Source organism: Mesoplodon densirostris, chromosome 3 (assembly GCF_025265405.1).
Source record: "Mesoplodon densirostris isolate mMesDen1 chromosome 3, mMesDen1 primary haplotype, whole genome shotgun sequence".
In the NCBI taxonomy this organism is placed as follows: Eukaryota; Metazoa; Chordata; class Mammalia; order Artiodactyla; family Ziphiidae; genus Mesoplodon; species Mesoplodon densirostris.
The window spans coordinates 107,836,095-107,858,227 of NC_082663.1; the positions used below are offsets into that span (position 1 = coordinate 107,836,095).

General features: G+C 40.9%; 1 protein-coding gene across 1 annotated transcript in view; it reads left to right on the top strand.

The window, feature by feature from the left end:
- The window catches only part of MEGF10 (multiple EGF like domains 10), a 123,975-nt gene extending 105,803 nt beyond the window's left edge, over window positions 1–18,172 (top strand). Inside the window, exons 16-24 of the mRNA XM_060091902.1 lie at window positions 1,047–1,175; window positions 3,521–3,649; window positions 5,846–5,974; window positions 8,297–8,533; window positions 9,621–9,748; window positions 11,117–11,240; window positions 14,973–15,017; window positions 15,852–16,058; window positions 17,970–18,172. Coding sequence (XP_059947885.1) covers window positions 1,047–1,175; window positions 3,521–3,649; window positions 5,846–5,974; window positions 8,297–8,533; window positions 9,621–9,748; window positions 11,117–11,240; window positions 14,973–15,017; window positions 15,852–16,058; window positions 17,970–18,154 — 1,313 coding nt within the window. The 3' untranslated portion in view covers window positions 18,155–18,172. The remainder of the gene's footprint in view (window positions 1–1,046; window positions 1,176–3,520; window positions 3,650–5,845; window positions 5,975–8,296; window positions 8,534–9,620; window positions 9,749–11,116; window positions 11,241–14,972; window positions 15,018–15,851; window positions 16,059–17,969) is intronic.
- Window positions 18,173–22,133: the final 3,961 nt, after the last annotated feature.

The window sequence follows — 22,133 nt, forward strand, 5'->3', positions numbered from 1 at the left end:
ATTATCTTCTTGGGGCCATATTCCCTACTGGATAACCATATAGAAATTGTGTTTCTTCTTTTAAGTAGTTCTTTTTTTAATTTAATTTAATTTAATTTAATTTAATTTTATTTTTTTTTTATTAAATCAGTTATACATATACATATGTTCCCATATCCCCTTTAAGTAGTTCTTGAAGTGTTAGTATGAATAAAAAGTACTTCTTTGGTAAATCAAATCATTTTACCCCATAATTTTAAATGTTATTTCACAGATACTTTACCTGAGGTTCTGATTGCTCTTCAGTGCATGATGACCCCTAATGATTTAGTTTGATTATTTTCCGCTTTGTCCAGTTAAGAGTTTTTACAGTAAACCAAGTCTTACAACAAATGGGAACCTTCACATTTAAGACAAGCCTCTAGGGACAGCTCTAGAGTAGAGTGACACGTGCAGGTTTAGACATCACAGACGTGAGTTATATGACCTTGGGTTCCTTAACTTCTCTCGAGTCACACCATCTTGCGCATATGGTCTCTGCTCAAATGTCCTCTCCTCAGAGAGGCCTTCTGTAAAGGAGTAGCCCCCATCATTCTTGTCCCCCTTTCCCTATTTTATTTTTTCTTATAGTCCTTACTTCCCTTATTTTTTTGGTCAGCTGGGTGGGTGGGTGGTTTGCCTGCCTCCCCAACTAAACTACAAGCTTCCAGAGGGTGGTCTGGACCTTGTCTTGTTCTCTGCTATCTCCCCTGGGCCTACAACAGTGCTGGGCATATATAGGTCTCAATGTGCGTTTGTTAAATAACTAACTGTAAATTTGGAATGATGTTTACTCTGCCCACCTCACCCTGCAGTCTGTGTACGAATACCATGTCCGTCATGATGGCTGCTGTCGCCATCAGCATTACCATCCGGAATTGAGACTGATGTGGAGCACGGTCTTTCTCAGTCCTGATGCTCACTGCTGACCTGTCACACGCGAGGAGCTGTGTAAGGCGGGTGGGATCCTCTCTTCGGGGTACTGGCCTCAGGACTCACAGAGCTCTCCATGCATGCTGTGCTTTCAGCTTGCCCACCTGTGCATTGGGGTCCCAACTGCATCCACACGTGCAACTGCCACAACGGGGCCTTCTGCAGCGCCTACGACGGGGAATGCAAATGTACTCCGGGCTGGACGGGGCTCTACTGCACTCAGAGTAAGTGGCATGCCTTCGGAGGCTCACCAAAGGGGGGGCCCACCCCAGGGGACACGGCCCCGCCCTGTGCATGCATGAGCTGAGCTCCCCAAGCTTCCTGGCATTGGAGGGTTTCATCACCCAGTGACCCTGAGACATCTAAATTCCTCTAGGCAGTTAAGAGATACCACGTTCCAGGTTTGCTGTCCCTGTGTCATATCAGGACACTGAGGTGGAGTGATGCTATAAGTGACGGTGTGCAGCTTCTTTCACTTCTCTCCTTTCACCAGGCCCTATTTACATGGCTCAGATTCCCTGTCATTTATTCTAGCAGCACAAAGCTTAGGATAAGTGGCAGTGATTAGAAAGGAAGGGAAGACAACAAGCCTCACTGCCTGACCTAATGTATGCTCCTGGAGAAGACCAGTTCTGTGGTTCTTGAATTTTAGCGAGCTCCGGAATCACCCGGCTGGCTGGATAAACACAACTGCTGGCCCCGCTCCCAGAGTGTCTGATTCATTAGGTTTGGGGTGGGACCTGAGAATTCACATTGCTAACAGCCTTCCAAGGGGTGATGTCAGTCTGGGATCATGCTTTAAGAACCACTAGTTCTTTTTTTCCATTTTATGTCACACAATGTCTTCACTGTCTCTTCTTCTATGAGGTTTTTAGCGTCATAGGGTATAATGTACAAAGTACTTACTCCACAGCTCAGCACCGTTGGGATAAGAAGACTGAACTCTGCCCTCTTGTCTTCAGTGGAATAAAGGAGACAAGACAGGAAAGCATGTATTATGGTGATCAGTAATAATAATATATAATTTTATTATTTATTTATTTATTTTTACATCTTTATTGGAGTATAATTGCTTTACAATGGTGTGTTAGTTTCTGCTCTATAACAAAGTGAATCAGCTATACATATACATACATCCCCATATCTCTTCCCTCTTGCGTCTCCCTCCCTCAATAATATATAATTTTAAATCACGGAAATGAGCTGAGGAAGAAAGATGGGTCAGAAATCAGTCAACTCTTATTTCATACTAATTAGAGAACATAATTAGAGGACAGACTGAACAAGTCTTTTGGAAGTTTCTGGAAGGGGGTGTAGACCTTGAGCCGTGATTTGAAAGGAAAAATTGACGAGGAGGGAGGTTGTCTCAAGCATATTCTGCCAAGATTGTATATATAGAAAGTTTTTCAGCTCTTCAGAGAAAAGAAAAAGGAAAGGTTATTGTGCATAATTCTAAAATTAGGACCTGCTTCAATCAGAGGACCTTTTGAAGTAAAAGTAGCACAGCACAGTGGGAAGAACAAGGGATCTGGAGCCAGACCTCCCTGTGTTTGTATCGTAGCCCTGCCATCCTGCCATTTGCTGGCTGTGTGACTTGGGCTCAGTTTCCATCCATAGGGTGAGAATATCTATCCCTGTGTTTCTGGGTTATTGAAAAGATTCAATGAGAGGATGCAGGGAAAGAATCTGGCACAGAGTAGGTGCTAAATAAATATGTGGAGATGATGTCATTGCATGCTGGCATCCATGCTCTGCCTCTGTTTCTTGAAAGTTGAGCTTTCGTTAAAACTTCTATAAGAAAAAGGGAAGATTAAAAAGCACATGTGATGCTTGGAAACAGCCGTCGAGCAGCCCGCATTGAAGTTTTCATGATGGCAGAGAGCCCTGAAACACTCTTGCAGGGCAGCTGCTGGCCCAGGAAAGCCAATAGGGCTTGTGCATGTCCTCAGCCCAAAGGCCCCATTAGTCTGGGTCTTGAAAGTTGTGCAGCAGTAAGAAGGCTTATTGCTTTTTTTTAACAATGCACGTATGAAGTGCAAGTTTTTTTAAGATCAGAATTCTACCACACATCTTTGCTGAAGAAGATACTATTACATAAGAGAGTAACAGATAGGGAGGACAGGGCTAGTAGCAGACTTGGAGACATTCTGTACTATAAATAAAAGCATGTAGGTAATTTTAACAAAGTACTCATTTCAGTCCATGGAATTTGAGTCCAGGATTCTAGTAGTTGAGTGAAAAACATGCAGGGAAATGTCCCCGGACTTCCATGGGGTTGATGGAATGCTTTGTTAGAAGACACCAGCTTGCCTCCAGGGATACCAGCGATGGTTAAACCGCCCCAGGCATGGAACTGCTCTTCCCCCTGCTCTTGAAGTATAAGTTCCTCCCAAGAGCTCCATCTTGGGACTTCAAAGAAGCCGTTGTGAGAAGCTGCGATGTGCATTATTATCTTTATTCTGTCTCCACTGGCTCAGCGTCCTTCAGGTTCAAACACAAACATGTTGGAGGCGGAGCTGGGTTTCTCCTCAGCGGGCTCTTGACTCTGCTGTCCTTCCTTCTCGCACAGGATGTCCCCTGGGCTTCTATGGAAAGGACTGTGCGTTGATATGCCGGTGTCAAAACGGAGCTGACTGCGACCACATCTCCGGACAGTGTACTTGCCGCACCGGGTTCATGGGGAAGCACTGCGAGCAGAGTGAGTGTGAGAGCGAGGCATCTCTAGGCGCTGTTGTTTCCCCTAGAACTCCTGACGATGCGACACAGGACCCACAGCTTTGAGGTTGTTCCGCCTGATGGCTGGTCCCTTAACAGCGCGGTTGACTTCCTTCCTCTCCCAGAGACCCCGCCACCTTGGGATTCTTGCTGGCTGTCCTTGTCCTCAAAATTCTTCTTCTGAGGAACTGATCAGCGCTCTGGGTGGAGGGGGTGTGGCTACAAGGATGAAGACAGAATTCAAGTTTTCCATCTGTTCGTCCTGGCTCTTTCTTCCTCCCCTTCTTATTTTTGGAACGTGGCTGCTCAGAGCTTTCAAAGAGCCAGTCAGGCTTTCCTCACGGCAGAGGCAGTGCCAGGGTCTCGCAGTGGAGGGGTGTGCGTTCGGTAGGGCCAGGTTGGGTGCACGGGGGGCAGAGGGGCTGGGAGCCCAGTGCCAGCCCCGCCGTGGGGGAGGGGTGAGTCCGTGCAAACACGGCCACGCTTTTGACAACCTTCTCTTGATAGTGCTTTTATACCGTTTCCACTAACTACTCCTCATCTGAGTATTAACAGCCTTCCAGACAATATATTGCCTTCAATTTTTTTGTTGTAAAAATCCCATTCAGGGAGCATATACTCTATTGGAATTCCCCATCCTTATGGTTCCATTTCTACCCCAGCAGCTGTGCATATGCTCACAGGGCTGTAAGAACATTAGCCTTAGACTGGGTATTTCAAAGTAGTTTATTGTTCCTTTCCTCTGTGACTTTCATTCAGTGTTCAAGATGAATAAATCAGGTCTTAGGGCCGTATGAGGCTCACTCTTTCACCATAAGTGACAGGAAAGGTGCAGGACGTTTCCTGCTTACAGAGGGTGTGCTCTTGAGAAGGATGAAACAAAGATTACATGGCTGTAGGAGCAATGTGGCCTGGAAAGGTTGATCAGCAGAGTAGGACTTGGGCAACAAAGCACTACTCTCCCTCCACGACCCCTCCCCAGAACCTCACAGCACCACTGGACAGCCAGGTTTGCCTGGCTGTCTATGTGCCAAACTCTAGAATATATCTGCCTATCCTCCCATCTAGTAAATAACAAGAGTGACATCCAGGAATCAGCCTGGACAGAGATGGCCCCATTTTAGTTTTGCACTGCTAGTTCATTTAATCATGAAACAGATACTGAGTCCCACAGTTGCCTGCACACTGCTTTGTGTATATAAATATTATGTGTATGTGTATAAATGTCTCAACATATATACACATACATATACGCCTAGAAACCAGAATAGGCTCTAAACTGACTTTCACTTGAATGCCAGAATGGTTATGGGCTTATTAAATAAAAACATCTGAAGTGCTTCCATGATTACTCTGAACATCAAATTAAAATGTCCCTATTTTTGGAGACTTTTCTTAATGCTCATGTGTAAATAGAAACCCTGTGTCTGACGGAGAGCTCTGATAGTAATAGCACATTGCCCCCTGCTGCTCACTTTACAAAAAACATCAGTGTTTTGTCATGATAATTTTTACATTTAACATTCCTAGTATATTCTTTGAAATTCATGCCCAACTCCTTTACGACTACATCAAAAAAATCTCACTATTTTAGTCTCTCAGTCTTCAACCTGCAAATCCAAATTTTGAGCCTTTCCGTGGTAAATGAAGTTCTTACCTAGAAAATTAACAAAGCTTGCCCTCTCCCTCTTCCCCTGCTCCCAGCTAATCCAAGTCAAAATGTGCCTTCAGGAGGATCCTAAAGCCTACAGTAAAATATACATGTTCTCAAAGAAGCATCTCTAGTTTACACTTTTCAGCGTAGTCCCCTTCTATCCCATAGTTTTGCCTGGTGGAGTCATCTCAGATTGCCCTTAGTGATGATCTTCATCAGTTCCACTGGGGTTCCACAGACTCTCTACAAACCTCCATCAGGGAGGTGGGTACATACAATAGAATCTGAAAGTGCCCAGAGCCATGATGAGGGCCTCAGTCTCCAGCCCTGTGCTGCCTGGCCTGTGAGTCCCAGCATGACTCAGGGCACACCAGCCAGCTCTAGGACACCCTAGGTGGTACAAGTCTCCCTGAACAGGGATCTCCTGGAAGGGCTGGCCTCCAGGCACACCAGATTATACAGTAAGACCCTTGCCCCAGGTTCCCAAGGCTGGAGAGCTACATTGGACTCTCATCTTCTTCTCAGAGTGCCCTGCAGGAACATATGGCTATGGCTGTCGCCAGATATGTGACTGTCTGAACAACTCCACCTGTGACCACATCACCGGGACTTGTTACTGCAGCCCAGGATGGAAGGGGGCACGATGTGATCAAGGTAAGCATGCTAGTAAAGGATACTTACTCAGATGAGGACACTAAAGCTGAAAGAAGTTGAGTGATTTGCCCAAGGTTGCATATATCTAGAATATGTTAGTGTTTTGATACCAGGTTTGTCTGATTCCAAAGCTCATGAGTTTTCCACTGTGCCTACAATTTTTCAGCTTTATTGAAATATAATTAACCTGTAAAAAGCAACACACACATATATATATAATTATACTGTATATATGTATACACATACATATATATATAACACATATGTACAACAAAATGTATACAACTTGATAAAATCTGATGTATGTATACACCCATGAAACTGTCACCACAATAAAAATAATGAATACATCCATCATCCCCCAAAGTTCCCTCCCTGCCATGACTAGGTCCCAGGCAATCACTGATCTACTTTCTGTCACTATAGATTAGTTTTCATTTCCTAGAATTTCATATACGTGGAACCATACTGTACTCTTTTTTGTCTGATTTTGTTTATTTGGCATAATTATTTTTGAAACATGTTGCTTTGTGTATCAATACTTCAATTCTTTTTATTGCTGAGTAGTATTCTATTGCATGGATATACTGTAATTTGTTGACCCATTCATTCACCTGTGATGGACATTTGGATTGTTTCCAGTTTTTGGCTACTGCAGGCAAAGCTATTGTGAACAGTAGTGTGTCAAGTCTTTGGGGACATAGGCTTTCATTTCTCTTGGGTAAGTTCATAGGAATAGAAGGATTGGGCCATATGGTATGTGCATGTTTAGCCTTTCAAGAAACTTGTGTCTGTGGGTTTTTTTTTTTTTTTTTTTTGCGGTATGCGGGCCTCTCACTGTTGTGGCCTCCCCCGTTGCGGAGCACAGGCTCCGGACGCGCAGGCTCCGGACGTGCAGGCTCAGCGGCCATGGCTCACGGGCCCAGCCGCTCCGCGGCATATGGGATCCTCCCAGACCGGGGCACGAACCCGTATCCCCTGCATCGGCAGGCGGACTCTCAACCACTTGCGCCACCAGGGAGGCCCGTGTCTGTGGTTTTAAACTAGGGTGTATATCACAGTCACCCGGGACTACCTGCAATATACATAGTCAGTCCTACTTGGGCAATTCTGATTCTGGGGTGGATGGCTCCCTTGAGAAAGATGGTTCTGAAGCATGGCCTTCAGAGAGCTCCTAGCACATGTGGTGCTTTCTCTATGTCATAAACACATGGGCTGTAAAGGCTTCAGAAAATTCATATAGTGATGTAAGTGAAGTCATCTTAAACAGTAAACTACGTGGGTATTCTTATTTAACTTTCTTTCGTAAAATAACTTTGACATGCTCATGATTTGTATTTGATCATCATAACAATACAATGTTATATTCCACAGTAACCTTGTTACAAATACATTGTAATCACAGTACACTGGTCTTGGTGCCTGCCTTTTGGGGCAGGCTGTCTTATAAGGTCTAGCATTTAGAATCATAAAGTCATAGGGACATTTGAGCTGGAAGTACCTTCATGAAGGCCATGAAGGATGTATTCATTATTTCCTCTTTTACAGATGATGAAACTGCAGCCTAAGAGCTTAAGGGAAAGTTTAGAATGTATGGATCCATTTTTTTAGGTGCTGGGTTTCTTGATTGTCAGCCCCACTTGTGCCTTCACTTGATGGAACTCAAGGAAGAACTATGTAAAATGAAAATTTGAATTTTAATGAGTAAGGTTTTAGGGTGATGTTACCAGGTATTATTGGGACAGACCTTTCTGTCATAGAAAATACCTCATAGAACATATCTTCTGTGGTAAAAGGCTCATTGAAATTAGGACAAGACAGATCCTGATCTTGGGCTAGATTTCTAATGGACTTATTCTTGACTGGAAGGAAAATTACTTTCCTCTTAGAAATGCTAAGGATAGACATAAAATAAAGTTAGGCGCTTGAGTTAGCCATTCATAAGCTTAATGCTGGATAATAAAAAAAGAACAATAAAAATTAGATAAATTATTACCCCCAAGTAACTGCTGATCTAAGCGTTTAATTGGAAATCTGTGAGAAGCTCTCAAACCCTACTGTTAAGTCTTTGGGTTCAGGAAATCCTGTCTCTTTTTTGAGGCTTAGAGAAGCCCTCTTCTGGGCACAGACAAGCCAACAACATCTGAACATGAGGAATGTTTGTTTTTCCTTTCTTCTCTGTTTCCAAAAATTTCTAAATTGACATTTCATGAACTGAAAATATCCAGGCATTAGCACAGTGGGAGATTTTTGTAAATAGAGACCAAATATGTATCCGGCACATTGTCATCCTTACTCACATCTCTTTTTCTCCTTTTCTAGCTGGTGTTATAATAGTTGGAAATCTGAACAGCTTAAGCAGAACCAGTACAGCTCTCCCCACTGATTCCTACCAGATCGGGGCCATTGCGGGCATCATCATTCTCGTCCTAGTTGTTCTGTTCCTCCTGGCGTTGTTCATTATTTATAGACACAAGCAGAAGGGGAAGGAATCGAGCATGCCAGCAGTCACCTACACCCCTGCTATGAGGGTCATGAATGCAGACTATGCCATTTCAGGTGAGACTGGACTCACTAGAGGCATTTTACTCCTTGAAAAATGAGGCTTCGTCCTGGTTCTTTGAAACTGAGCATTTTTGGCCGTGCTGCCCGTTGTTATTGTCAATCAGCCTTGAGAAAATTTTATGTTTGGAGAAGAGGCATTGTTAGAAATGCGTTTTATGTGACAACAGTGTTAAAATCATCACTGTTGTCTTCTATGAGGGATTTAAAATTGGATTCATTATATGGTTGCTTTAAATGTTGGGAATTTCAACCTGGAAGGAGCTTTGGTGGGCACCCAGTCCCAAGCTGTTGTCATATGTGGGGGACAGGTTGGGGAGAGGAGGAGGTGACCATAATTCTATCGAGGTCATGGAGCAGATCAGGGATGAGGACCCGGTCTTCTGTCTCTGGCCTTGCGTTCTTCCAAGGTGCCTTCCAGCCTGTCCTGGGGCACATGGGGATCATTAGCTGCACAGCAACCAAGTTATATAAGAAACAGTTTGGGGGGATTAGCAAGAACCAAGGCTGTTCTTTAATAAAACTCTTTTGAATCTTCCTTTCTGTCACGAGACCCCATAAAAAGTAAATTTTTAAGTGACACGCTCAAACCTGAGAAGTAACCACATGAGTGAAGAATTTGGAAACTTAAGGTATTTATTAATTTGGGGGCAATCACTGAAGGATTTCAGTGATTTCAGTGATACATGTTTTTAAATAAAGTGATTCTGGGGGAATCCATAAGGTAGCTGATTTACTTAGTAGTGCATTTCTAGTGCGGAATATTGTGTCAAGAATTCGAGTGTTTAAAAAAAGAGGAAAGTTACAGCAGAAGTAGCTTCAAAGTGATGCCTTTCCAGCTTCTACAATCTCCAAAGCAAAGAGCAGTTGTTGGTGGATACTTTCACACTTTTCCAGGAGGCAGGTAGGAAGGCAGATGCCTGCTGCTTCTAGAGGCTTTGCTGCGTATGCAGGGCAGGAGGCGATTCTGTCCCGCCTGTGATATGGAAGCAGTCCAAACATTTGTTCTTGTTATTTTGCTTCCCTCTTTCCCACGGGCATGTAGGGAGCCTGCCATCTTAACCATTTCCTTCTCTTCTGGCAGAAACCCTTCCTCACAGCAATGGTGGAAATGCTAACAGCCATTACTTCACCAATCCCAGTTACCACACACTCACCCAGTGTGCCACATCCCCTCACGTCAACAACAGGGACAGGGTGACCATCGCAAAGGTGAGAGGAAATGGTCTAAGCCAGCGAGGGTGGGCAGGGGAGAGAGGAACAAACAGCGTGTATGAGGGCTACTGTTTGCCAGCTTCCGTTCTACATACATACGTCTATTATCTCACTTATTCCTCTAAACAATCCCATGGGTGTGTATTAGGATCTCAGGTTTACTGACAAAAACCCCTAAGTAATGGGGAATTTAAGTCACTTCCAAACATCGCTTGTGAGTGAGGCTGCCACGAGGTGAGTCAGTCTCACTGTCTCTACAACCTGTACTGTTTTCGTTGCACTTCTTTGGAAAAATGTTTCTAACATTGCATGAGGTTCTAAAGTAATGTCTCAGACCAAACCTATAGTGGACTCAGGCCTGGGTAAAATTGCCAAGTTTGACTTTTGTGACCACCTGTCTTCTAGTGCCCTTTCCTGGCCACCCGTACTTGAGTAATGACAACAACAATAATATGCATTTATTTCACTTGAACCACATGAAATTGAATTTTTGTGGGTCAAAAATTATCAGATAGAAACAACCTAATACTATGTACCAAGCAATTCTAATCATTTTACAAATATAAATTTGTATGATTTAATGATTTAATGATTTAATCTTCACACCAATCCTATGAATCAAGAGTCATTATCCCATTTTACAGATGCCAATAGAGGTTGGAGGCCCCAGAGTGGCTCCTCTGGTACCGCCCAGTTCACCCCCAGGTCTCTTCCACAGTGCTCTGAAATCCCAAACATTTCTCCCTTCTAAACTGCGCCTGAATTATATTTCCAGTCTCCGTTGTCTAATTCCAGCTCTTTAATAGAAGAAAACCAAGCTAATTAAATTAATTCAGTTGCAATTAAATTAATGCAGCTGGATTTTAATTATAGTGCCTCATAGTTAAATAGCACTTCACATTCTCCAGAGACTTTGATATTTATCATACCATTTGTTCTTATTCCCATTCAGGGAGGGAGCAAAGTAGATCATCTTATCCTCATGCTTATGGCTAAGAAAACTGCTAAGAGTGACTCGTACAAGATCATACAATGTTTGATGGGAAAGCTCAGACCAAGAATTTGGTTTTTTCAGTTCAAAGTTCCATGTATGTAAACCCAAGTAAGGTCTAACTGGCACAGAGCGACAGCAGGAAATGGAGAAGTTGTGGCAGCGGAGGGAAGGGTTGGGGCCGAGGGACACATACTCCTGCTGCCTCTAAGTCCTGCCAGATCGGAAGCGGTCACCTTGGCCTCTTGGTACATCCTCATGTAAGGACCGGTCCTTGATACATGCCATGGACTTACTTTCCCCAGATGGGTAACACTTCACTGTGCCATATTGTATTTTCTCTTTAAATCTTTTGTTGTTTATATTTTTAACAGTCAAAAAACAATCAGCTGTTTGTGAACCTGAAAAATGTGAATCCTGGGAAGAGGGGCCCTGTGGTGGACTACACAGGCACGCTGCCTGCGGACTGGAAACACGGTGGCTACCTCAACGAACTTGGCAAGTCCCCCCACTTCCCCACCTTCACAAGCATCTTTGTCTTTTAGTCACCGAAACAGTCACAGATTCATGACAATGCCAAAGCGATCTATTGAAAACATGCATGGAAAAACAAAGTCATAGGATTATACCTAATCCCTGTATGGGGCTTTTACTGTCCTAAGGGCTTTATTTATTCAACATTTATTGAGTTCTTACTATGAGCCAGGAATTGATAAAAAGAGACAAGGATCTCTGCCTGCTCGTAGTTTACATCCCACCTCTCCATGTATTAACTCAGCTAATTCTCACAAGTACTGTTATAGGTACCATTATTATCATCATCATCTCCCTGTTACAGTTGTGAAACTCAGTCATAAAGAGGTTAAGTAACTTGTGTAAGTTCTCAAAGCCTATTAAATGGTGGAGCTGGGATTTGAACCTAGTCAGCTTGGTTCCAGGGTGTGTGCTTCTCTTTGCTCTTTGGTAATCTGAGGTACCCTCACTAGAGGCCCTTCCTCTTTTAGGTGAGGAAATAGAGATATCAATTAGATATCTAATAGTAAGTCAGTGGTTCTGAAAATAGTAAGTCAGTGGTTCTCAAACGTCTGGGAATCAGGACCCTTTCATACACCCTTAAAAGTAATCAAGGAGCCCAAAGAACCCCTACTGACATGGGTTATACCTGCTGATATTTACCATATTACAAATAAAATCTGAGAACATCTTAAAGAGCTAGTTATTAATTTATAATAACATCTCATTTCATGATAATATAAGGTGCATTTTTATGAAAAATAACAACATTTTTCAAAATGAAACAAAAAAAATTAGTGAGAAGAGTGGCACCCTTTAACACTTTTATACATCTCTTTACCATCTGGCTTAATAGAGGCCAGCTAGATTTTCATATCTGCTTCTGTGTTTGATCAGTAGTGATCTTACACTTGGTGTGGCTCCTGGAAAACTCCAACATACACCTGAGAGAGAATGAGAGTGGAAAGGACAAACAGTGTTATATTATGATGAGAACACAACATTTAATCTCACGGCCCTCCTGCAAAGGGGCTGGGGATTCCTGGACCACACGTAAAGAACTGCTCTGATACCCCATTGAGCATGTGGTGCAACCCCTTATTTTCAGGGAGGAGCGGAATGATATAATATAGTAACTAACATGTGTGCAGTGTCTTAGGGGCAGCAAACCCTTTCATATGTATTTATTTGGTGGTAAGGTTGCCAGGAAGTCCCATTAAATTGGAATTTCAGATAAGAAACAATTTTTGTATAAATATATCCCAAATATTGCATGAAAAATTATATGAAAACTTATGTGTTGTTTCTCTAAAATTCAAATTTAACTGGACCTCCTGTGTTTTTATTTACTAAATCTGGCACCCCCTACTGTGTGAGACCTTCCACAAATCTTGTTTTATAGAGGAATAAGCAAAGAGGTTAACTCTCTTGTCCAAGATTTCATAGAAGGAAGGGGGTAAAATGGGGTCTCACAGTTGGTCTTCTGCCTCCCCTCACTTCGATCCTTCTGTGAATACCATATATGTCAATTCACCTGAGCCACATGGAGGAACCAACCCCTGTGTGTGGGCTCTGGAATCCCCTCTTACTATGGAAATGGAAATATTTAAGTAGCAAATGAGTACAAATTCTTAACTTTTAACTGCATTCTTCAGTTGATAACCAACATTATCACTAGGATGTGTATTTCTACATACTTAGAGTAAAATTATTTATATACCAGATTCACATTATACTTACTGGTGAAATCACTTAACTTTAGGGAGGTTAATAATCTAGCTCAAAGAAGTACATGAATTGATAATAGTAAAATACCACCCAGCACTAATGAGGGAAAAGTTCTCTCATTCCATCTCCACTTAATGGAGTTTGTCCTGATTCCAGAACACAACACACAGTCACTGTAATTGTCACCTATAAATTTCTCCACTTTCTGTCTCAATGAGACCCAAGGGACTGATTATTAGTAACGTAAAATCTTCACTGGAAATTCTGGATCTCCTTGGTTTGTTCCCATCCAAAAGTAATTCTGCATTTAATATCCCTGTAAAGTTGTTGCATTAAAAAGTTTTTTCTTACAAAGAACAGAATAAGGCACATTATGGATAATGAAGTGTGTAGTAGTTTTAAATGATGGGAAAGTTGTGATGCTGTCTGAAAGAGCCCTGAACTTGACACAAAAGCTGTGAGATCAATTCCTGGTTCTGTGATATGACACTGTGCCAGTCATCCTCTCAAGACTGATTTGTTTGTTTGTAAAATAGAGATAAGGATCACATTCTGGCTCATTGTATGAAGTAGATTAACTGGAGCATTTGAAAGCCCCTGTTCAGGGATTGGGACAGACAGGAGTTTATGAGGAAGCCCACCTGCTTCCTTGTTAAAACTGCACCCTAATTTTCCAGGGCAGAGAAGAGGGAATCTGCCATGAGTGGCTGGTCTCATAGCCCCGCTCTTGTTCCCTGATTTGCTATCCACCCCATGTTGCTCCTCTCTTTAACCCCTTGGGGAAGGCTAGCCATTGCACAGCTAAGATCAAGACAGACATTTAACAAGACTTTGCCACAGTTTGGAGATGGCCAAGGGAATTAGGCAAAGAATAACATAGAGTTCTTTGATTAGGCTGCTGTCAGGCCACAGGCTGCCTGTCTTCACCGGGTCCCTTTAAAAAGTCCAGAATCTGTAAGACCACCCTCACTTCTGATACCAACTACAAGTTCAAGGGTCCTCAAGACCACCCACAGGATCAATAATTTGCTAGAAAGACAGAACTCGCTAAGAGCTGTTATACTCATGGTTACAGTTTATCACAGCAAAAAGGTACAGATTAAAATCAGCGAGGGAACAGACACGGGGCAGAGTCCAGGAAAGTTCAAGTGTGAAATTTCCAGTTGTCCTTTCCCAGTGGAATCATAGAAACTGCTAACTTTTCCTAGCAACAATGTGTGACAAACTATTACATATATAGAATAGATAAACAACAAGGTCCTACTGTATAGCACAGGGAACTATATTCAATATCTTGTAATAAACCATAATTGAAAATTTTATATATATATATATATATGTAACTGAATCACTTTGCTGTAGCTCAGGAACTGATACATTTTAAATCAACTGTACTTCAATAAAATAAATTTTTAAAAAAAGTGTTACAGTAACTGAAACACCATTCATTTACATGGCGCTTCAGAGTTTGCAATGCCTTTCCCTATGGTCTATTTCACTTCATGTTCACAACAACCCTGTAAGACCTAGAAGGTGGGTTGTGTTTTCTCCATTTTAGAGATAAGAAAATTGAGGCTCAGCGAGTTGAACGTCTTGTGTAAAGTCATGTAGCTAACAAGTGATGAGATCCCAGTCCTTTGTCTCAGTTCTAGCCTGACTGTGTGCTCTCCACCAGGCAACCTTGAATCAAGTCTACTGATTCATCTGTGCCTCAGTTTCTACCCCATATTGACCAGCCTTTCCCAAAGTCACTGAAATGAGCAGGAGAATGCTCAGAATGCTATATAATATTTTTTTAAACTCTTAAGTACTGAAACATCTGGCACGAGTGATCTGGTGTCGAGGTTTGGAAAGCAGCATCCTTGGCTATTTCCTGCAGTGGGGAGACAGTGGGTACCCAAACCATCTTCTCCAAGGACCTGAGAATATTAGATGAGTTTTCTCTTTCTTTCAGTCCTCACTGGATATTTTTTTCTTCCTTTGTTACAGGTGCTTTTGGACTTGACAGAAGTTATATGGGAAAATCCTTGAAAGGTATAGTGTAACTTTGAGGAAGAAATTTATCAGAACACAATTTATCAGAACACAATTAAAATTTTTTTACCTCAGTGACAAATAATTTGTTAAACCAGTGAAAGTGGCACTGTAGGGAAAATGTAGCATTGTTAGGGGGTTTAATTACTCCAGCAAAGACATGAGCATGTTTGACTGCCAGCAAGAGAGTGAACATAGGGGGATCTTGTTAGAGCAGAAGTCTTGGAGAACCAAGGCTTTGATTTGCTGGGAAAACACTCATAATTCCTTTCAAAGAAATATAGCTTGTGGGGAGAGAGAAATATGAAAAAGGAAATAGCAGGGAAAAGAGGAAGAGATCAGCTTGGTTACACGTTCACTGAAGCCTGCTTTTTGGAAAGAATTTGAGTAGTAACTTCAGGTGCCCAGACCTGAGGTTTTACAAAGAAGCCTCACAGCATAGTTGCCTTCCTTACCATGATAATAGTATCTTCTTATGCTCCTGGGGTCAGCAACAGATGGGGTCTTGACTGAAGCCTTTGAGGATTCAGAGACTATTAGTAAAATAGAGTGGAATTAATTTTACTTGAGTGTGATAATAATGAAATCAAATCCATGATGTTTACATTGGTCCTCACCTTAGAGAGGAGCCAAAATTACTTTGTGGATGGGTAATTTTATAGCAGATTCTCTCCAAAATATGTAAAAAATGGATGCCATTATTTTCAATGTTAAAAATTATAGATAACTACGAAGAAAAATAAGTAATGTGCCCAAGTCAGTTATCACCAAGAAAATAAATGATGTTGCCCATGAAATAGCATTTGCTTCCCCCACCCCCATTTCTCTTCACAGACCTGGGAAAGCATTCTGAATATAATTCAAGTAACTGCTCCCTAAGCAGTTCTGAAAACCCATATGCCACTATTAAAGACCCACCCATCCTTATTCCCAAACACTCAGAGTGTGGTTATGTGGAGATGAAGTCACCGGCGCGGAGAGATTCCCCATATGCAGAGATCAATAACTCAACTTCAGCCAACAAGAATGTCTATGAAGTTGGTAAGTTTTCCTAACCAAAGAAAGAACGTAGTGAGTGGGAATATTCTTTTCAAACAATTTTAAAGTCCTTGAGAATACAATTGTTGCAGTTCATATACACTGTATTGGAAATAATGGTCTGTATTTTAAATGTTAACCTGTGTTTACGGTGATCATATTAGTTGGTGTCAAATGAACTTTTCAGGGAAAATACCATTTAGAAAATTCAAAGTAAGTTGTTTTTCTTTTTTTACCTCCCACCTGGTCATCCATCTTTTGTTTTGTAACCATAGTGAATATTTTAGCACGCATGTGGAATAGCATATGTATCATATTAGCTAATATGTCCAGTTAGCCAAAACAAATGGTTCAAGTGGATTAAACAGATGGTTCCATTTCCTGGTTGCATTCATTATATTAATATAATGCTTTTAGCAGGATTGGAACATTTTACTTTTAAATTTGTCTATTAGATTAGTAATACTCTGATGTGAATCTGATACAAATTGATAAGAATTCAGTTAGTCTTAGAGTTACTTTGATTGCCCCTTGCAAATACCATTTGAGGAAAGTTAAAACATACCAGAGCTATCCTGGGCAGAGCTATCCTGGGCTAGATAGTAGAGCTTTATATTTTCATTTTTCTTTCTCCATATTTTTCTCAATGTTTATGACTTAAGCCTGAAAAAAATTCTCTACTACAGTTGACCCTTGAGCAACATGGGTTGAAACTGCATGGGTCCACTTATACACGGATTTTTTTCAATAGTAAATGCTACAGTTCTACATCATCTGCAGTTGGTTCAATCCAAGGATGTGAGACCATGGATAGGAGGGCCAATGGTGAAGTTACGTGTGGATTTTCAGCTGCAGCGGGTTGGGGGAGGGTGTGGAGCACCCCAACCTTGCATTGTTCAGTAGTCAACTGTACTTGTAAATGAAGTGACTTATTTAATTCTAGTCATTTGTCATTCATTTTAGGCCATAGACATGTCATGGAAAGATACGTAATTCTTTTTAAAGTATTAAGCAACTTTTTAAAATGGAAGCCATAATAAACTACATTTATTTCTAAAAAGTCAGTAACAGTTCCCTTTTGAACTGTCCCCTAAGCCCACCACTGTGAGATGGGAACTCAACTGAGAGCCTGAGTCCTGAGTTCTAAAGCTGTGCACTTGTTATGTGTTTCCATGAATCAAGTGACCCCCAGAGGACCTCGTTGTTTTACCTGTAGAGGAAGGGGTTTGGACTAGATTATCTCCAGATTTTTGCAGACAGTGATTCATGTCCAGGGTTTCTGTATATTCCGTTGATGTCTTCATCCCAACCATACAGTCACCCTTTGTTCTGAGCATCGTTTGTGAGCGTCAGTGGGTCTACCAACCACAGAGTAGCCACCTCTATGTGATTATAAAAGGATCATTTGTTTTAAAAAATAATATTTTCTTATATAATTTTTAAATTAATTAATTAATTTATTTATTTATTTATTGGCTGCATTGGGTCTTCGTTGCTGCACACAGGCTTTCTCTCGTTGTGGCGAGCAAGGGCTACTCTTCGTTGCGGTGCGCGGGCTTCTCATTGCAGTGGCTTCTTTTGTTGCGGAGCATGGGCTCTAGGCGCATGGGCTTCAGTAATTGTGGCATGCAGGCTCAGTAGTTGTGGCTCGTGGGCTCTAGAGCACAGGCTCAGTAGTTGTGGTGCATGGGCTTAGTTGCTCTGCAGCATGTGGGATCTTCCTGAACCAGGGCTCGAACCCATGTCCCCTGCATTGGCAGGCAGATTCTTAACCACTGTGCCACCAGGGAAGTCCCTTCTTATATTTTTATAAAAGCTCCTCTGGTGTGTTTGATATTTGCAAGGAATGCCATATTCTTTTTTTTTTTTTTAATTTCCATTGCTGATCAGTTAATGTGTCCCTGGTTGTCACAGAACCTACAGTGAGTGTTGTCCAAGGAATATTCAGCAATAATGGGCATCTCACCCAGGATCCATATGACCTCCCAAAGAACAGTCACATCCCTTGCCATTATGACCTGCTGCCAGTCCGAGACAGTTCATCCTCCCCCAAGCAAGAGGATGGCGGTGGCAGCAGCAGCAGCAGCAACAGTGAATGACACCAAAGGACCACTGGGTAGCCGCTGGAACCATTTCCAGAACTACAGTTCGGTTCTTCTCCATCCTCAAGTTTGCCACCCTATGTGAATGTTAATCTGCTCAGTAGGCAATTGTTGGACATGAACCAGAAAGCTCAAAACTGAGGGCGACTGACTGTAGGTCCTTTTTGTATAGGTGGCTCAGAAGGAGATAGCAATGTGATTTCCCATTCTTGTTAGTTTTAGAACTGCACCCATGAAGCATGACTTATTGTAAAATCTTGGCTAAAAGCATGACCGTGCAGGACTCTTTCAGTGACGTGGGTTGCAGTGGACGTTGGTATTGTTGCTTGAAAAGTTAAAATTTAAATGTTTTCTTTCTCATTTGCATTATAGAGCTGTACCTAGGATTGTGCGGTTTACCATAAAATTTACTTCATAAAAGTGTGAATCACTCAACGTGTAGAAGAAAAAGGGCCATCTTATTGAGTTCTTACTGTTTAACTTCTTTCAGCTGGACTCGGAATTGTAAGGATAATATGAGCCCAGCAGGAACCATTCTGCCAAGTGGCGTTACTGGATAGACTCCGAATAAACTCTAGAGGTGGATAGCAAATTTAAATATGAGAACTTTAGACTTCTTTTAGAATGAGGAAATGTACCATTAGAATTACCTTAGAAATGCTAGAATAATTGCAGGAATCAATACGCAAATGTGCCAGGCAGAAGTGCTTCTCCTCTCTATTTGATCCTTGGCCCACTTTAGATACATGACATTATTCTGATTACTGTCCCCATCATACACATTCACCACTTGAGATCCGTAACATATCAATAATTATTTCATAAATACAGCAATGAAATAATTTTATTTTTGACAGATTGGATTGAATGAGTGTACAATGATTGGAAAAAGTTGTAAATTTTAGGTGTAAGATGATGCTTAAGTTTTGTAAACCATTAGTAATACAGGCTGTAATATAGAATTAACAGAAAGTTTTGATTAATTTTTCCCTAGAAGTGACCGAAATATTTTTGTGCATATTTGAGAAAAGGGCACTTTCCTTTTATTAATTGTTGATTTAGAGAAACTATGCTTAAGCTGGTCTTTTGCATTGCTAATATGACATGTACCCCATTTTTCATCAGTTTGTATTTCCATTTTTAAGTTGTATATTCTATGTTTTGTAGTGTTTGGATTGTTAATGAAAAAATATTATATGTTTATTGTTTCTTGTGTTATGGCTACTTTTGTTTTTGCTTGAGAAAAATGCACTGTTCTTGTTTCTTTTGGAGGGAGGAGATGAAAATATATAAATCAAATCCATGAAAATTGGTCATTACTAAAACAGTACAGTAACCACAAGCGAATGGCTTATAATGGAAATAGAGAAGCTTTTTAATATTCTGAAATGGGGTTCCTTTAGATCCTGAGTCTTAGTTAAGCCAAAGGGAAGGGGAGCAGGGAGACACTGTTACTGAGAAAGTACCACAGACTGGTCTTACTAAAGACCTTCATTAGGGTGATCGTATGATTGATCATCCAAACTGGAGCACTTCTGAGAGTAAATGAGGGCATTATGAACAAGTATCCTGCAATGGGCTTAAATTTGGACTGTTACAGGCAAACCAGAAGAGATGTTCATCCTGTGCATACTTATGCAATAACATTTTTCACTCCAAGATAGTTATCTCAAGAGGATGCTGATACATGATGCAAGAAAACCAGTTTCTCTTTGACCACCCTGAGCAAGCTGAAGGGCTGAAAGGCTGAATGAGGAAGCAACTTCATAAGGGAAAACAGTGGTCATCAATCTTTTAAAGACATGAAACGCTACTTGGTGTCCTACCTCAGTGAGTCAAGTCACACATATGTACTGCACCCCTGTTCTGCCATTAGTATACACAAGGCATTGCACCCGCCAGCTACTGAGTTGGGATATCCAGTGCTTTCCTGTCGCACACCTGCACCTGTGATGTTTGTTTGCTCAGGTGGATGAGAGAACAAACACACTTAGAACATTCACTCCTTTGATGGCTGTTTCTTTCAGGGAACTCCAAAGTTAATTCAAGGAAATGGGGAATCGCCTGGAACACACCTTAGAAACAATTGATTTATTCCAACATTTACCTGCTGGTTGGCCCTTTGTTCTAGGGGATAGACATCTAATTGAGACACTTGGGGGTCAGTAGCCACAAAGAGTCCTTTTTGGTTAGAAAAAAAGAAGACATCTTTCCCCTTCTTTTTTAAGATTCATCTCTTCAGAGCTCCTTAGTAAGTTGAGTTTCCCCATTACTCCCTGGAGATAAGTTAAAAAAAAAAAAAAAGAAAAAAGAAAAAACAGTTTCTTTTCTCATTCCACTATTAAAAAAAAAAAAGCAAGTTTCATGTCCAAAGGCAACAGCAAAGTAAATAGAAAACCTGGGCAGCAGATGCAGATCCAAAAGGGGCACTACCATCTCTCCCTGTGCAATCTTTCTGACAGATCTCTTGCTCAGGATGGCTGCTGTCCTGAGACAACATTTGTACCTAAGGCAATTCTTACTTATTAGGGTTCACTCAGGATTTTTCAAACATCAGAACACATATAGCATGTTGGATGTCGTAAAACTACATGTTATATTTGGAGAGGTCTAGTTGAGAGATCAAAATTTTCTAGATACTTTGATATAGACTTGGGTAAAGAGAGAAATACTTTTGTCAGAATGAGAATTAAAGACAAGAAGACCTAACAGTTTTTTCCCCCTGAAATTACAACCTTTTGGACTTTTCCAGATATATCAAATTTAATTCAATGGTGATGTTATTCATCATACGTAGTGAATCTATTCTCATGACCTTTGAACCCATATTAATTTGGAATCCTAAAAATAATCTCTTCCCTATACCCTGTAGTGGTCAAAGCAGTGAATGAGCTTGGCGACATGCAGCAAAAGCCATTCATGTAGGGATGTCAGCCAAACTATTATACTTTCCCTAGAGGTTGATATATCAGAAAATTTATAAACTATTTGTGTTTCTATATAAATACATCAAAACTGGCCCAAATGATAGTTTGTGTGCTTGCTTTAATAGAATGTTATTTGTAGTTAATTATATGATAAGGAATATTTCATAACTATTTACAACGTTTGATATAGATCCCTCTCCCATGCTATAGCAGTAATGTTAACAGGGACCTTAGTGTGTTTATCATTATCTCTATGGAAAATTATTCACCAATTTCAGGATAGCCAACATAGAATTTTATAATAGGACAGTTGTAACCTGTCCCATCCAAATCCATTAGCACAACAACTATGTGCTGTGAGAAATGCAAACAACTTTATGAAAATGTGATCATGTTGACCCCAAAGAGCCACAATAGTAGTTATCAATTATTGGGCTTTTTAAACTATAAATATTGCAAGAGTTACACAAGAGTATTGCAATACCAGTTAGAATTCATGTCAATGTTAGAAGTCCACTTACCACTTAAAATGAGATGAAATCATAAAAAAAGTGAGTTTTAAGGTTATGTTTTTAAAATAATGGATTTTCTATCTTTGAGTAACATGCCTCAATTATTCACATTAAGTATTTAAGAGGTATGTTGGTCTTAAAAACTTTATGTCATGGAAGTGTACCTAGATGTGTAAGTGTGAATCACATGGTGTGGATGGGTGCTTGTCTAGTAACTAAAGATGTATGGCCAGCTGCCCTTTTAGGGTCCTCTTAATACTGGTGTCCTTACACTGGGTCTGTTTATTCTAGTTCAGTATTTAGTCCAGGCTTCCTTTTGATATGAACAAATCACAATATGTATTTTTAAAACAAAAAAAATTAGGATTTTCATGATTGTAGCAAACAAAAAATGCTTTCAGTATTAAAATATCTCTTTTCCAAAGATGATTAAACTTTCAACAGTATTAGCCTACATTGTCATTTATATGACCAAATGAGTTTATAGACTAATGCAATAAACTTTCTAATAAAAAACTTTAAAGTGGTGTTTATTTC